The 16,167-nt window shown below is 42.5% G+C and overlaps 1 protein-coding gene across 3 annotated transcripts in view; it reads left to right on the forward strand.

Moving 5' to 3' along the window:
• reln (reelin) overlaps nt 1-16,167 on the forward strand; it is a 91,039-nt gene that overhangs the window by 40,472 nt on the left and 34,400 nt on the right. For all 3 annotated transcript variants that reach the window (XM_051382116.1, XM_051382117.1, XM_051382115.1), the window contains exons 4-9: nt 5,940-6,010; nt 12,910-12,942; nt 13,075-13,153; nt 13,301-13,397; nt 14,617-14,668; nt 15,845-15,953. In XM_051382116.1, coding sequence (XP_051238076.1) covers nt 5,940-6,010; nt 12,910-12,942; nt 13,075-13,153; nt 13,301-13,397; nt 14,617-14,668; nt 15,845-15,953 — 441 coding nt within the window. The remainder of the gene's footprint in view (nt 1-5,939; nt 6,011-12,909; nt 12,943-13,074; nt 13,154-13,300; nt 13,398-14,616; nt 14,669-15,844; nt 15,954-16,167) is intronic.

Below are 16,167 nucleotides of genomic sequence, written 5' to 3' on the forward strand. Positions count from 1 at the left end.
TTCACTGTAGACGCCAAGCCAGTGAAAATGAAAGATTGGTTCAAGGTAATCCCATTTTGGCATTGTAGATATAGAAATACGGGTAGAAATGTGAAGCACGACAGATCACATAAATCTGATCCACTTTTTTTCTCCACAAACGGACCAGAGCTGCAAATCTGACACAGTCCACCCATATAATTCCAATTTTCATATATCATACATTCACACATAAGACAGCAACTCTTATATCTCTCATATTCATGTGTTTAACCTTTCTTAAACTTTTAAAATGTGACAGTTTTTTCTGAATTTAACAGTAAATCATCAGCTTTTAAAAGCAAACCCAGTCCTGTGCTCCTCAACAGATCACAACCCGGACTCCTGTTGCCTTATACCCTAAAGGTCTCTGCATCCATGATTTGGTCTTATTTCCCAAGAGACGGTCCATGACCCCTGTAATTATATACATACATCTGTATACACAGAGACAGACATGTACACACACACACATACATGCATATTACACATCAGTGTTCTGATCAATACTGCCAGAAATTGTCCACATGGCATTTGTGCTGCACCCACATCAAACACTCTCATCAGGAGGTCACAATTACACCTGCTGGGACGTTGACCTCCTTATCAATTCTAGATGAAATAGAGCGTGGAGATTGAAAAAAAAGGTAAAGCACGATTTTAAATGCAGCAGAATGAACCATGCTCAAGGGAGAGGGGGTCCGCTCCACATGTATTTTGTGAGAAATGATTGCTTCACATTCTGTGCTGTCTGTTCCTGCAAATGTGCTTCGTTGTGACAGACAAGATAAATTACAGACATGACTTGTTGTAGGGATTCATCTCTCTGTTGTTGACTCTGGGTCAATACGGTAGATCCCCCCGCATCCTAGTCTGACTATCGCTGAGAAAGTGAGGAACAAAGGTTTTTATAAGGCTTATTTTGTCAGATATCCATTTTTTTGAAGAAGCTGTTTTCAAGACTAAATCAAAAACAAAACAATCAACAGCTTTTTTCATCTCAACTCTCTATTTTTTTTTTTTACCCCCTCCTCATATATTTACTCCTAACTGCTGTTGTTTTGCTAATCCCCCTAATTATTACTAACAGTAGTCAAGGTCAATTGCTCTTCTCCTGGCTGTATACGAGCAGTAACTGCACTTCTTCTAGCTGTATTTGGTGCTGTAACTCTCTATGACCCTGTGCTAACAAGCAGGTAATTTGCCAAACAACTCCCAAATCCCTCCTCTGTGGAGCTTCATTAAATTTTCATGTTCTCCAAGAGCCTTTTTCAATTAATTAATTTAGGGGTGGAGGGAGTGGGGGTGGGGGTAATGTGATTCCACAAAGCCAGTCACACCTTCTGAGGCCCTGACGGATATGAAAATATCAAGGTTGGGTTGAAATAAAGAAACCCTGCTTTATATTTAATCAAAGCTCTTGATCAGGGATTTTCTGGAGATAACTGAAGCAGTGGATTCTCTCTTCTCATTTAAGTCTGCTTCTCTCATTGTTCTGTCTTTTCTTCTAATCTTCTTGCCTGTCCATTCTTTTACCCAACCCTGATTGTGTCGCCATAACCACAGCTGGTCCTCAACACAGAAGATAAATCAACCAATTAGAGTGTATTATTTTAAGGGCTAGGTCCAAATGCACCAAATCAGCGCTGGCGACTGGAACTGCACCCCACTGAAACTCCTCATATTAATCATGATTACCAACAGGCCTAGAGAGCTGGGAGAGAAAATGAGCTTTTAATTGGGATTTGAGGAGAACGGGATGGGAGAATCGTCTAACGAGGGAAGAAGAGTGAGGCAACATGTGTGTTCTCCACCCTAAGATGTAATAGTTTGTTTGAGTAGAGGAAATTATTTTACAAGTTTGTTTGTGTGGTCGGTATTCTATGCGTAGTCCTGTCTTTAAGATAGCCGTAGCTATATTTAACTGCATGTATATGACTTTAGGGTAAATCAGCCATCAGTGTTCCCTGCTGTGTGTCTGTGTGTGTGTGTGTGTGTGTGGTTAGCAGGGAGCTGTCAAGCTGGCTCCTGGGGGATACTTATGGCCGACAGCAACATATAATCTAACATGGAAGACATGTTTGGTAATTACCCACTCCAGGCCCTTTTGGGAGCTCTTGAGTGACAGCTTGTCCATCTGCATACATGTTAAAGCTCATATGTGGCTTGAAGTGTGTGTGTGTGTGTGTGTGTGTGTGTGTGTGTGTGTGTGTGTGTGTGTGTGCGTGCGTGTGTGTGTGTGTGTGTGTGTGTGTGCGTGTGTGTGTATGTGTGTGGATTGTATCTCTGCCCTTACTCGCATGCCTTGCTATTTGACAGCAGATTGTGGACTTTGAAAGACAAGGCCATCCAACCCTCTTCTCTATTTCCTCTGACCAACCAACCTATCCCTTCCCCTCCCCCTCCATTTATCTATATCTCTCACTCAATCCTTCTCTTTTTCTTCATCTTCTTAAAACCCTCTCTCCTTCCCATCTCTCTGGTTTACTCCTCTAGACTAATGAGAGGGGAGAGGATGACACTTATTTTCACAAGATGAATGATCCCTCGTTTGAATCAGAGGAGGGGAGAGAGGAGAAAGAGAAAAAACACAAACACGTTTAGGGCCTTAATTGCTTTTTTCCCCCCAAAGAAAGTCAAATTAACATTTAGATGTTCAATAAAACACAACAAATGTTTTGTGTGTATCAGTGCTGTTCTGTGTGTGTGTGTGTGTGTGTGTGTGTGTGTGTGTGTGTGTGTGTGTGTGTGTGTGTGTGTGTGTGTGTGGGTGTGTGTGTGTGTGTGTGTCTCCCAGAGTGGAGACGGTAATGAGAGACACACGCTGAGGAGCCGCTGGAGTGTGACGGCAGGACAGACGCTGGCGTCGCGCTGTGCCGATCACACGCTCTCCGGCTCAGACTAAATGCCCTCTCCTGGCTAGTGTTTTAATGACATACATGTTATTAAGTCACACACAGAGAGACCAATCAAACATGCACACACTTTCAAAGGAACACACACTCTTTCCCACTGAATATCTCTCTTCTGTTATTGTTTGGTAGATGCCTTTGTATTTATTGGAGGGAGGGAAAACAACATCATTAGAAACAGACAAGTGCTTCTGGAATTTTCAAAGACACTTAATTGCATTTTAAAAAGATTTCTCTTAAAAACACCACACAGCTTTAAAATTTTAGTCAGAAGTGGTATAATGTAACTAAGTACATTTACTGTGGGCTATTTTTGGGTTACTTGTACTTTTCTTGAGTATTCCCATGCAAATATTGCACTTTTTACAACATTGGATTTATTGGACAGTTGAATTGGACTTTGTGAATCAAGATTTTACCAACAAAACATATTATTCATAAAGATTGATGCATTGTTTTAGATTAAACAACCCAACTGTTTATAAAATAGTTAAAAGCTCCACCTTGACCAGCTAGAACATTAAAATGTGTCTTATACATTTTGCATTAGTAATGAGAATCCCCCAAAAATATAATAATATAACTTTGACAGGGGCCATTCTGCTGCATAACACATTTTGAAACTACAGTACAAGTACATTCAGTTGATAATACTTTTGCACTTAAAGGACTGCTGGACTACGACTATAGTTCCTCATAGTCAGCTGTGCACGGCATTTTACTCCTACCTGGCTTCGTAAGGGTTACTGCCAACGATGTGTGTATGTTCAGTGCTTGTAGAAGAGGTGTGTGAGGTCAAATGTGCTCTTTGATGGAGTCCCCTGTCCCCTGGCATTTAACAGAATCTGTTTAGTGAACTTGAGCTGAGACCGTGTTTAGTAAATATTTAAGGGCCTTGTTCCTACATCCCCACCCGCTGTTCGTTACGCGCCATCTTTTATTCATAATACCAAACTCAAATTAGTTTTCACCCAATTCTGAAATATGAGTGTAATTAAGTATGTTTTCTCCCCAGCTCTGCATAAGCACAAGAGCTCCTTACTAATTAATGAGGGACCTATTCATTATTCATGAGCTGAGATGAACGAGTAAACGCCCTGGCACCCATAAAAGGCCTGAGTCTGCATGGAGCACCAGGGTGGGGTTGAGCTTGGGAGGTGCGAGGTAAAATCCACACGGTACTGTCGGGAAGGAAAGACGAATGAAGAAGGAGAAAGTCTGCAAAATGGATGTGGGCCTTACTGATTCAGGAACCCATCATATTATGTACACCCCATAAAGTTTTGGTTATTTTTAATCCTCTCCTCTCTTCTTCTCGGTCTGTGTTGTAATGTACAGTATGTGGGCACACACACACACACACACACACACACACACACACACACACCAACTGTCTGAATCACTTCGATAAAGTTTGACATATAGTGAATTTGAAATCACAATGAGGTTACTCAGAGTCTACTGGCTTGACTTAGACAATATAAATGTTGTGTAATGTCTCTGGATCCTGGGAATACCCTTAACATTGAGGAAACAATGTGTCCTTACATGGCTTCTTATTTCCACTTAAGTGCCCCTTGAAGGGACTTTTTTCACTATATGTGGGTGGCACACATAGTTCTGTGTATTTTAGCGTGCTCTGAATTACAAGCTACAGATGGTGTTCATAATTAATAGCAAAGTCAAATTACACATCAGCAACATTAGACACAAGTCTGAGTGCCAGACAAATGAGACAAGACTCCGAGTGCCCTACTCTCCTTGATTGACAAGCAGTAATACAGCAAGCCAGTCACTTAGGAAACACGTCACGGCTGTGATATTTATCCTCAGTCCTGCTCCAGTTGTTTTCCCTCTGTGTATTATTTGGGGGGAAAAAACAGGTCCGGGTGGTGTAATACAGCTTTTACTAGTCATCTAAAAAAGTACTGTGGTCTCCCTTTTCACAGGACTTTCCTTCTTGGAGTCACTACACATCCCATGTTGCTGCTGCCACTGACCAGAATGAGCTACAAAAGGCTCTAGGGCTCTAAAACTACAATCTTTTTCCAATAACTCATTTCAGGGAATTGCAGCTTCTCCCATACTCCTTCCACCTCCCCCCTGTGTCCGAGTTATTTTTTACTTTTATTTTTTGTTTATTATTTCGGTATGTATGTATGTATGTATGTATGTATGTATGTATTATTATTATTGTTATTGTTAATATTAGAAGCAGTAGTATTGTGGTTATTGTTGTTGTTATTATTGGAAGAGATGACAGGCATCTTTACCAATGTACCTCTGCTATTGCAAATGAGAGTGGATCTCTTTCCACATGTCTACACTACAGTAGAGCATGTCTCAGTGTGTAAAAGATCCCACTGCACTCTGAGCCATTTCACCCTCTTAGATTTTTAAAGCTCTCTCCCTTTTCAAATGAATAATGCATTTGATGGGAAATTCATATTACATTCTATACATACAGCACGCAACATACAGATTTACACTGGCATGCAAGAGTGCAGTAGTGCACGGAACTGATGACATTGGAAGATATTCGATAACAGACACTATTTTATATAGTATGAGCAAAAAATGTTGTGAATGATGAAATATAGTTGTCAAAACTTATGATAAAATGACAAGTATCCTTAGTCAGAGGAGGACCTCCAACTTTGCTCACCAGTTACTGACTTGCATTGTGAGATGACAGTGACTGTGTATGTGTTGTTAGCCCGGCTCACTGTAGGTCTTTTTTGTCATTTTATCCTATCCCACAGGTGCAAATTTAGCCTCACAGAAGCCTGTTTTTTTTCTTTTTGTTTTTACCTCAAAGTCACATCATAATGAACTTCAGGAAATTTCCTTTTTTATGTGGGATGCTCGAAGACATTTGGGTTTAGTGGGAAATGATGCCATCTGTGCCAGATTGATATTCATATATTAAGGGAAGAACAGTTAACTTTCTCCTCAGTGCTGTTTGTGTTAATGCTATGTCTCTCCTCTTTCTCTCTTTCTTTCTCTCAGAGCCACAGCAACACATCGAGGACAGATCATTTTCAAGGATGCTCTCGCCCAACAGCTCTGTGAGCAAGGAGGTGAGTTAGCAATAGCAGGGACAGCACAAATATCACCCTTTATGACAGCAATATTTGCATATCCTGCATTTCCAGGAAAATATCATACATGAATAGATACCTATATGTTGAAGCACACATGTGCACCAACATACATACCGTACCCCCTTCTCACTTCCCATTACTGTCCATCACATGCACGGATTGTCAGGATATGGATGACACAGTATGGTTGATATGCTGCTTCTTCATGACAGTGGCATTGCAGCACTTCCTGGCTCTCTTTCTGCCTAATGATGCAGCCAGAGCCAGAGATATTTGGATGTCCTATATTGCCAGCTTAATTTCAGCTTATGCTAAACGCAGCTTTTTTCCCTCTCTCTCTCTCTCTTTCTCTCTCTCTCTCTGCCGGAGATTTACGCTTTATGGACGACACTTCTTACATCCACTTTCTGTGACAGCCTTAAGTAGCTATTGACAGACAGTGCAGTCCCACTCTGCATGCTGAGTGTGTATAATTGCTTGTTTACAGGAAAGAAGCCTCCTCCTCACTCAAGAACTCCTCCTTGTAGATCAAATTTGACTTTAATGCTGAAAGTGGAGAAGTACACTAACTGCTACTGGGGTCTTTTCACTACCTGTTTCACAGGCAAAAACTGCTAAATTTCAACTTTAAAACATACTTAGTCTTATTAGAAAAAAATAACCTCTGTGGCAAGTCTCTGGGGACTCTTCATGACAAGTGTGTCCCTCAGCAGGTCATTGGAGACACTACTGATGATTATAGCACATGCCAGGAAGAGAGTGCTCAACTTCATGGCTCCATGCCACTTGGAAAAGATAGGGCACAGAGCCCTCAGTCAGGCCTGGAAGAGTGACAGAGAGAGAGCGGCAAGGCGCTTCTCCTCTGTCTCCTTGCCCGAGAGCTCATCCTCTCACCACCACTGACACACTGCCCCAGTCTACTTCCTCTGCAAATGAAATATCTGCAGCCAACAACAGTCTTTTAGTTGTTTAGTGCCAAGGCCCTGCAGTATCACACTAACACACAACTACTCACAGCAGACAAGCTGGAAAGTAGAGATTTAGACCTTACAAGGCCTTGGAGGAGGCAAGTTGTGAATGGGAGCAGACAGAGAAAGTAACTAAAAAAAAAAGAAAAGAAAAAAAGTAATTTGCAGAGAACATGTACCGGTATAAGAGGTACAGAGGGACGTAAGGTGGGAGAGACAGTGGTAACACAGATAAGGAGCGATAGCTGAGGGATGTAGAGCTATAAATTAGTCAGTAATGACAGTTTCTCTCTAATAAGTAAAGGATAGACAGAAGGTTAGAAGGACAAAGCTGGTGGGATGAAAAGATAGTAGTAATGAGAAACCTGAAGGTCATAAATTTCAGGTGATTAAACATCATTAACAAACTAAAAGTGGGGAAGGAGTAGATGTGAACGGGTTGCCGACCTTGTTGTAGGCAAGTTCCTTTGACGGCCAGTAACTGAACGGTCGTTCTGTTGCTAAACTACGCCAGGAAATCTGAATTACAAATGAGAAATGAACATGCCATTGGCAATAGAAGGTGAAAGGAGATGGAGGAGAGATGAGAGAGAGGAGGAAACAGAAACAGAAATGGGTCTGATCATTTCTTGTCTCTTGTGGATTGTTCAGACAAGCGTCAGTTTTCTCCGCTCCATTGATCTTACTTACCCCTCTTCCTTTTTCCAGACCAAAACCTGCAACTTCAAAAGAGTATGCAGATAAAAAAAAACATTCTTGACATTCATGAAATTCAATAACTTTACTGTGCAGAGTAAGTGTGACAATGCAGAAACCAACTCAGAAAAAAAAAAAACAATAGTGAAAACCCATACATAAATTATGATTATTGTCTTAGTTCCTTCAGCAAAGTCAGACTTGCCAGCAGGTGAGACAGAGGTCTGTAGACTTCTCCCTTCTGGCGGGATCAAATAGGCTACCGTCTCAAATTCAGCTGCAGAGTGGCAAAGAGAGTGCAGGTTGCTCTGAGCAAAGTTACTTCAAATCTAGGCATTAGCATTCAGAGTGGAATAAAAGATACAGGGCCAGCTCAAGACACTTCAGAAGTTCATATGCTTAAGACTCAAGCTTTGAAGAGCTGGAGAAATGAAAGCTATCTAAAGCAGGGTTATGATCCATTGAGGAGAGGGGAGGGAAGGAGGAAAGGAGAAAGGAAGGGATGGAGGGAGAGAATCATAGGGCAAGCTGCTCAAATAAGAAGGCAATCAGGGCTGATCAGCCAGGGTGAAGACTTTACGAACAAATGGGCAGATTAGCCAGGGAGCTGGAAAAGGAAGGTAACTTTGGAGTGTGGATTTGAGCTTAGCACGATAAAGAGATGGAGGAATAAACTCTAATGTAAATAAGAGATTTAAGGATAAAGAAAGAAGAGGAGAGATATAAGCCTTTAACTTGTCGTGGAACGTCTGACATGCAGCACTTTGCGTCTCAGTAACAGAAAGCCTCCCTGCAAGTTCACAGAGACAGGTGTTTGTTTTAATGTTTCCACTCTGGTGCCCCTAAAAGCCGGCTGAGACATAAGCAAAGGCTGGATTTGTGTGTGTGTGTCTGTGTGTGTGTGTGTGTGTGTGTGTGTGTGTGTACATATGTGTAAAATAATCTGTCTAGCAGTGTTGGGGGAAGCCTGGTCCCAGACACATTGCTCTCCCCTGTGCTCTCACAGCTTCTTTTTGCAGTGCCAGCACCCTTCTTCATCTCATTCCTGCATTCAACATCCAATTCATTCCTTCAACTTCCTTCTAGTTTGCTTTGATCTAAACCCTATTACGTTACTCAACAACCAGTGCAGAAAAAATCCCCATATTTTCTTGGGGATTCAGAAGACAAAACTAATGGGGTTTGACAAATACTGCTGCAACCAAATGAAATGCACAGCACAACAGAGTAGTTCACATTGCCAAATTGTTTGGACAGGCTCCTAGAGATGCTTTAAAGCATGACGCAGCAAAATGCAAATCACCGCCACAGTTTTAAATGACTGCAAGTACATGAACAGACAGGCAGGAGGATAAAACAGAAGTATATTTCTGCTCCTACTGAGCGACCATAAAAATACTTATTAAGAGCAGATGAGAAGAGCAAAGGCGGGGGATGAGGAGAGGTAGGGGTGGACTAGGAAAGAGTACTCTGCTAAAGGGTGGAGTGGTTGTGGGTGTTGAATGGCGCTGCAGGCCGTCCATCAGCTCTATCTCCTGACAGCAGGGCCAGCAGTCCCTGCTTTCTGCCCAGCATCGCCAGGTCCTCTCATTTCCAGCAAGGGAATAAATCAGGTCTTTATGGGCCTGGCCGAGTGCACTGCACCCCAGATGGATTATTAAAGGGACATATAACTCAAAGAGGCCACTGCTCCCTGAGGGACGCCTGATCACAGTGCAACAGAGGAGGGACGGGTGGCCTCCACTCTTCCACCTCCTCGGCACCCACCCAGTCTGCCAGCCAGCCTGCTTGCCTGGCTGAACGCCACTTGCCTGCCATCCCTCATCACTCACCAGCACGAAACCTTGAGACCTCGCTATCTAGTTTACATCCCATCTTGCATCCTGACTGTCTCCTTGAACCCTCTTTTGTCTTGTTTATTTTTTAAATTTTTCTCTTCCCAGTCTTTTTTTGTGTTCTTCTGCCATTAAGGTTTTTCTTCTTTTACTGTTTTGTAAGAGATAAACGAAAAGGCAAAAATAAGTCAGTCCTTGTGTTTCGAGACATTTCATTCTTCTACTGTGAAGAAAAATATGTCTCATCTTTATCTTTCCATTCCATCTTTATGTAAAAACACAGCTAGGAAAGGTAACACGGAAATTGGAAAATTGTAGTGAGTCTAACTTCTTTGCTGATCTCCTCTCGACTAACCTATGATTATTGTAATGATGCCAATTGAAGCCCACACAAAGGCCCTAGTTTTCGTTGAGTGGAGTCAAGTGGCTGCAATCTAACCTTGGAGAACCATTTCTTTTTAGTCATTGTAGAAGGAAAAACAATAGCATCCTGCGTCCTGGTGAGTCAGTAATTGCAACCTGCAGTTAGACGGGAGCAACTCGACTTCAAACGTGCTTCACGTCGTCAAGGATGTGAGTCAGACGAAGGGAAAAAGAGCAAATGAGAGGAGAACAAGGGAGATTGGGGAGAGTGGCAGCAGTTTACAGGGTGGGGAGAAAAGGAGGAGAGAGAGGAGATTAGAGCTGGAAGATGGAGAGAAGAGGGGGAGAAGATTTAACATGACTTGTGCCCTGCACTCTTTGTGCCGAGATGTCTGAGTCTGCCAAAGCTTATGCTCATTTAGTCCCTCCTCGTATCACCCCAACCCCGCTCATCAGCACCCATCCAATTTTAGTCCCGGTATACTTTATTGAGAATCCCCTCCTTTCTGTTGCTTCTGTTTATATGTGTGCCTGTGCATAGCAGCGAAAAAGCAAAGAGAGTTGGGTCAGCTGTGGAAAGCAAAGCCATATGTGTGTATGTGTGCATTTCTCTGTGTGTGTGTGTGTGTGTGTGTGTGTGTGTGTGTGTGTGTGTGTGTGTGTGTCCCTCTGCATGCTTGTGAGTATAAGCCCTGGCCAGGGAGATACAGGCATTAGCAGAGATGAGCCGCAAATAGAGGAGGCAGTAATTGAAGTCTTTAAGAAAGTGAGAGGGGATTAATCCAAGTGAAATGAGCGCCACTGTCTGCCCCTGATGCGCAGAGGGTTAGGCAGAGAGAGACAGAATGGGTGCGGATGGAGGGGTGGGCAGGAGGGAGAGATTGTGATAGAAGGCAAGTGAGAGAGACAGCAGGAGAGCGTGATGAAGCATGGAGAAAGGAAACTGTAAATGAGGCCTTTTTGGAAGCTTGAAGGGATTATCCACCCAAAAAAAAAAAATCTTTGGGCCTTTCTCCAGCCAAATGGCCTCAATAGAAAGACTGAGAGCGATTTAAAAGAGTTTGTTTAAGAGAGAGGCGGGAGAAGACTGTAGAGAGCAGAATACCAACCAAGCATTTATTACTGTATTTCAGTTTGAGAGGGTGGATTACCAGGAATCATGTTTTAGTACACGCTCTTTTCAGGTTTAATATGTAAGATAATGTAAACTGAGTACACTGCATATTTCATTGTTATTATAGTTTAGTAAGAATGTTAATAAGGTACAAGAAACATGAGAGAGTTACACATGCTGGGATTGATAGCTCCTCTAAACATGTTTTGAATCAGCACACACTGGAGGATTAGAGGGCGAGGAAGGGAGAGAGCACGGAGAAACGGGGAGGGAGGAAGAAGTCCCTTTGATCTGCTTTTAATGGGCTTCATCGTCAAGCCCGAGCCCAGCATCATGGCCCACCCGAGCAGCAGCAACAGTCGCAGCCACTGAACCGCCCAGCTCTGTCACACAGGCCACTAAGACTTCAACTTCTACAGTCAGCATGAAACTTTACCAGCGCTCTGTGAATCATAAATCCATTTTCTAAGTGCCCAGCAGTTGGATCGAATAGGGAGAAATGAGGACAGCTAATGAAAGTGAAACTTGAGCTCAAAGTAAAGACATTTGCAGAGCCATTACGATAGTAAGAAACCTTTTGTTTTCAGGTTCTTCTTTTTATTAAGAGTTTTAGATGGGTTTTTTCAAACGTAAGCTCCTCTCTTCAAGGAAATTTTAGAACTGCAGTAAGGTCTGAAAGAAAGTCTTAAATAACTTGAAATGGAACTTTGGAACGAGTCCTCTCTGTGTTATCTCAGTGTGCTTTATCAGGTGGGCATGCTCATCCTGGATGGAGAACACTGTGGTAGATTATCCTCCTCTTCAGTCTGGAGTTGGGTCTTAAAAAATACAAGAGGAGAGTAAAAAGCCCAAAGGGACTGAACATTCACTTTGGTTAAAGCCACTCTGCCACTCAACACTGACTGATCATGAAACAAGGTTAAACTCGAATTCTCTAATATGGCTGTGCGACATTAACTCTACTATATGCTTAACAAGACAAAAACAAATGTGTCCAAATAGCATTGTACGTTATTTTGTCAGTACTGGAATCTTAAATATACAACAAAGCATGTGACTTTAGTAAATGATGTTTACCGAACTGCTTTACTTGTCACACCTTTCCCATCTCTTTTTTTCCACTTTGTACCAGCTAATAAAACATAACTTCCACCAAACTAATCTATCAACAATTCCTGATTAAGTATGCACTACCTCCTCCATCTTTTCTAGCACAAATGTCACACCCATACCCTGCAACTTTACAGTATTTTGCTCAAATGTGGACGCAGACTGTATTCTACAAAGTGTTCCCGGTAATTGAGTTAGAGCCAGTGTTTTTTGAAAACCCATGTTTGATTCATTAAATCTTAGCACTGACTACCCTCCTCCATTCACCTCCCTCCGCTTCTCAGAGCTTTGCATCCCCCGGGAGAGATTGATGGTTGAGTGTATTAGGCAGGCAGTGGCCACAGATTACAGCACACAGGCGCCTCTGGGGAGGATAGCGGTTAATTGGCATTGAACCGTTAATCATGGCCGCCCGGCCTTTCATTACTGAAAGGAATTAACATCAGCAGCAGCCAGGAGACTGCAGCCATGGCCAGCCAGGACACAGAGAAAGTTAGTTTCACTCAGAGAGGATTTAAGGACAGGCCCATTTCTCTGCACTCACTGACTAACACATTTAGTCCATGCAGTTAACAATGAAACTCCACAGATGTGAAACATCTGTGCAGTCTGAACTTTTTTACTAACAAGGTGCATACATGCACTTCTCCAGTTTTTGATCTGCCTAAGAAAAACTGCCTGTGTGTTAGGCCCAGGACTGGCTTTAGACAAACATCAGACTATACTTGTACATACAAGATGTTGCCACTGTATAACAATATTTACTCTCTTTTTCTCTCTCTCTTTCAGCTCCAACCGAGTCCCCATTGAGACCTAGCCTTGGTTAGTTTGTATTTCATGCTGTTATTTCTTTTCTTTTAATATTATAATCACACAGGTAATTACAGCATTAAAAGACAGGGTGTCATGGAGATTGTGTCTAACTGTGAGCATATGGTGCATGTGTTTGTATAGTGGAGCTCCACGGCAAACATGCTGTGCTGCGTGACGACTTTGACTCCAACCTCCAAGGAGAGCTGGACCCGAGCATCTGGTAGGTGAAAAGGTTACGACTCCCTTTTGTAATCTTAGATGCAATCACTATCTACATCTTCTGTACTCTCCCTTGATATATTTTAATTTTGTTATAATTCAGTCTTCTTAGCGGTCTTCTCTTCTCTTCTCTCCTCTTTTCTTGCAGGTCTGAATGCAGTAACTGCGAGGTGGGGGAGCAGTGTGGTGTACTGATGCATGGCAGAGCGGTGACTTTCTGTGAGCCCTTTGGAGAGCGAGAGCTGGTAACTGCCATGTTTGACCACACTGTGACCGCTGTACATTTTACGGCCCATTGACCATACATCCAAGCCAACCACTCAGTAGCTACAACCACAGCTACAGTAAATTACAGCATACAAGCTATAACCACAGTAGAATCTCATGTTTAAACATCTGTATCTCTATAAACTCTCCACAAACTTCTAAACTATTGTGGCATTATAACAAAGAACTTAGACTCTGATATTCCAAAGATTTTTTTAAATAAAAGCTTGCATTTAGAAACAAAGCAAATAGCACATTTTGCAACTTTCTGTATTTGTTCCATTTATATTGTGAGCTAAAACATTCATATGCATCTCCATCTAGTGAGCAAAAGCAAGCTGGTATGACACAAAATCCCACATCACACATGCGTTTGGTCTATTTGCATGTGTGGCTCGGCATGACTAAACATACCCAAATATATCTGGCCTACCTCAAACAAAAAGCAACTAAAAGGAAACATAGAGCCAATATCATGAAACAGTTTGATATTCGTCCCATGTTTGTGGTAAAAATGAAAAGTTAAGTAAAGTGCAGGAGTATCACGATACTGACGTGCAGTGGCACACACACATCATCTCAACACACACATCCACTGATAATTACTTATCAAACCTTTTCATGCCCCCTTTCTGTCTTTATGAAGTTGCTTTGAGATTGTTTATTCTCTTGTAAGAGATGAAAGCTAGTCCACAGTGTTTAGTGCCTCATGATTCTATGTGCTTCTCTGATAAGCATTTGCTTTGTCTGTCACTGTTCCAAATGTTTGATGCTGCTGTCTGGCAGCTCTTCTGTCAAGTGCAACAAGCCTGCGCATCAAGAAACATGGACACATTTACAGAAAATGAAGTTGAAAATCATCAACAATGAGAACATACATTCTTGCCATTGACAGTAAATGAATACCATACTGTATGATTATCTCCAGTGGTTGGAGTTGTCACTTGTCAGTGATGGAGAAAATGTCTACAGTGAGGTTGAAAACACAGACATCATCGTTAATGTGATTACAGGTGAAACAGACTTGACACCAGAAAACCTAAGTGAAACAAAGCTTTTCAGTTTGGTGTTGGGTTAAAAATTTAATTTTAGTGCAAATCATGTTGGAAATGCCTCAACCGAAGTTAGTAGTTAATATTTAACTAGACTGGATTATTTACGGGTGATATCTTAAACTGGCTTGTGTATCTTCCCCAGAGCACTGTACCTCTCAACACTAGCACAGCCTCAGTCCTGCAGTTTGCACTGGGTGAGTATTAAATCTCCACACGCACAATAAGACAGATTTTGTGTAACAGGCTTATGCATGAGATCTTTTTAACCCTGTTCAAATATCTTAGCCCTGCGTGCGAAACATTCTTTTCCAGACAGGACAATAGATCCCTTTGTCATCCACAAGAAATAGTCCTGTTACACGACAGTAAGCCAACTGGTACACAGTGTATTTCTGTGTTTCTCTCTCTCTCTCTCTCTCTCTCTCTCTCTCTCTCTCTCTCTCTCTCTCTCTGCTCTGCTCTGCCTCTCCTATAACAATAATGAATGATTTACAATATTCTGGAAAGACACCCAGAAGGCCATGGCAGAGTTTTTAGAGGCGTTGTATTTTTCATGTCCATTACATGCATCCACCAGTTCTCATGGGAACTACAGCCCCTCTCTCCCTCACCCTCCCTCCTGTATTTCCTCTTTCTCTCTTTTTTCCCATCTCTCGTTCTGTCTGGCTGTGCTCTCGTTTGCAGGTCATTAATATGAGTTTGTGATGCAGTTCTGTTGTGTATGTATGTAGAGCGGTGCATTGAAGTGGTGGCATGTTAATGCACCACTGTATTCAGTGGGGATGGAGCAGCACGGCAGGACACTGACCTTACATGGACGCTCCACACAGGAGGGGGAGAGGAGGGATCAGGGAGAAGGAAGGTGGAGACATGAGGGTTAGCCTGCTTCCTCCATTAGCAACCCTTCACCCCACCAGCTCCCACAGCACCCTCTCGAACCTGCATTTTAAAGGCGCAAAAATAGTCTGATCCCACACGAACTTGTCAAACAGAAACACATACACAGATGCATTATCTGGCTATAGGGTCTTTGGTCCTACATCAGCACTTCTCCTCTGATCACCTCTGTCCAACCCCTTCATACCTAACTTCTCTCAGCCCTGTTAAGCTGCTGATCACTTAGTTCCACCATGACACCATTTAGACATAATTTTCCACTTGGCTGAGGAAGGGAATGTGGGAGCAATCAGTCAGAAGAAGCCACCCTGCCGTGCCTGGCTGCCCCTCAGGGCATACAAAGGATCATTGCCCTGCTGATAAAATTCAATTGTTGAAAAAAAGAAACTAGGAAACAGTTACTTCAGCTGTTCCTCTCAACAGGGGTGTGTTAATGGTCATATATGTCCTCTGTGTGTGTTTGTATTCTTCAGGCTCAGGCTCCTGTCGGTTCAGTTATTCAGACCCCAGCATCACTGTGTCATACAGCCTAAGTGGTAACACCAACACCTCAGATGACTGGATCACACTGGAGAAGATCAGGTCTCTGTCTCTCTCTCTCCTCTTCTTCCTTCTTCCTCATCCATCCCACAGTCCTTCCATCTGTTATGAACACCCGCCCTCTCTTTTTCCCTCATTCACACCTCCCCCTCTCAATTTGTCATTCCTCTCCTGTTTGTGTCTCTATGATCCCCTGTTTTCCATCCCTTTATCCCTGCCTCCCTCTGTTTAGTCAGCTCTCAAACAGAGACATAAT

The sequence above is a fragment of the Dicentrarchus labrax genome, unplaced genomic scaffold (assembly GCF_905237075.1).
Source record: "Dicentrarchus labrax unplaced genomic scaffold, dlabrax2021, whole genome shotgun sequence".
Lineage (NCBI taxonomy): Eukaryota > Metazoa > Chordata > Actinopteri > Moronidae > Dicentrarchus > Dicentrarchus labrax.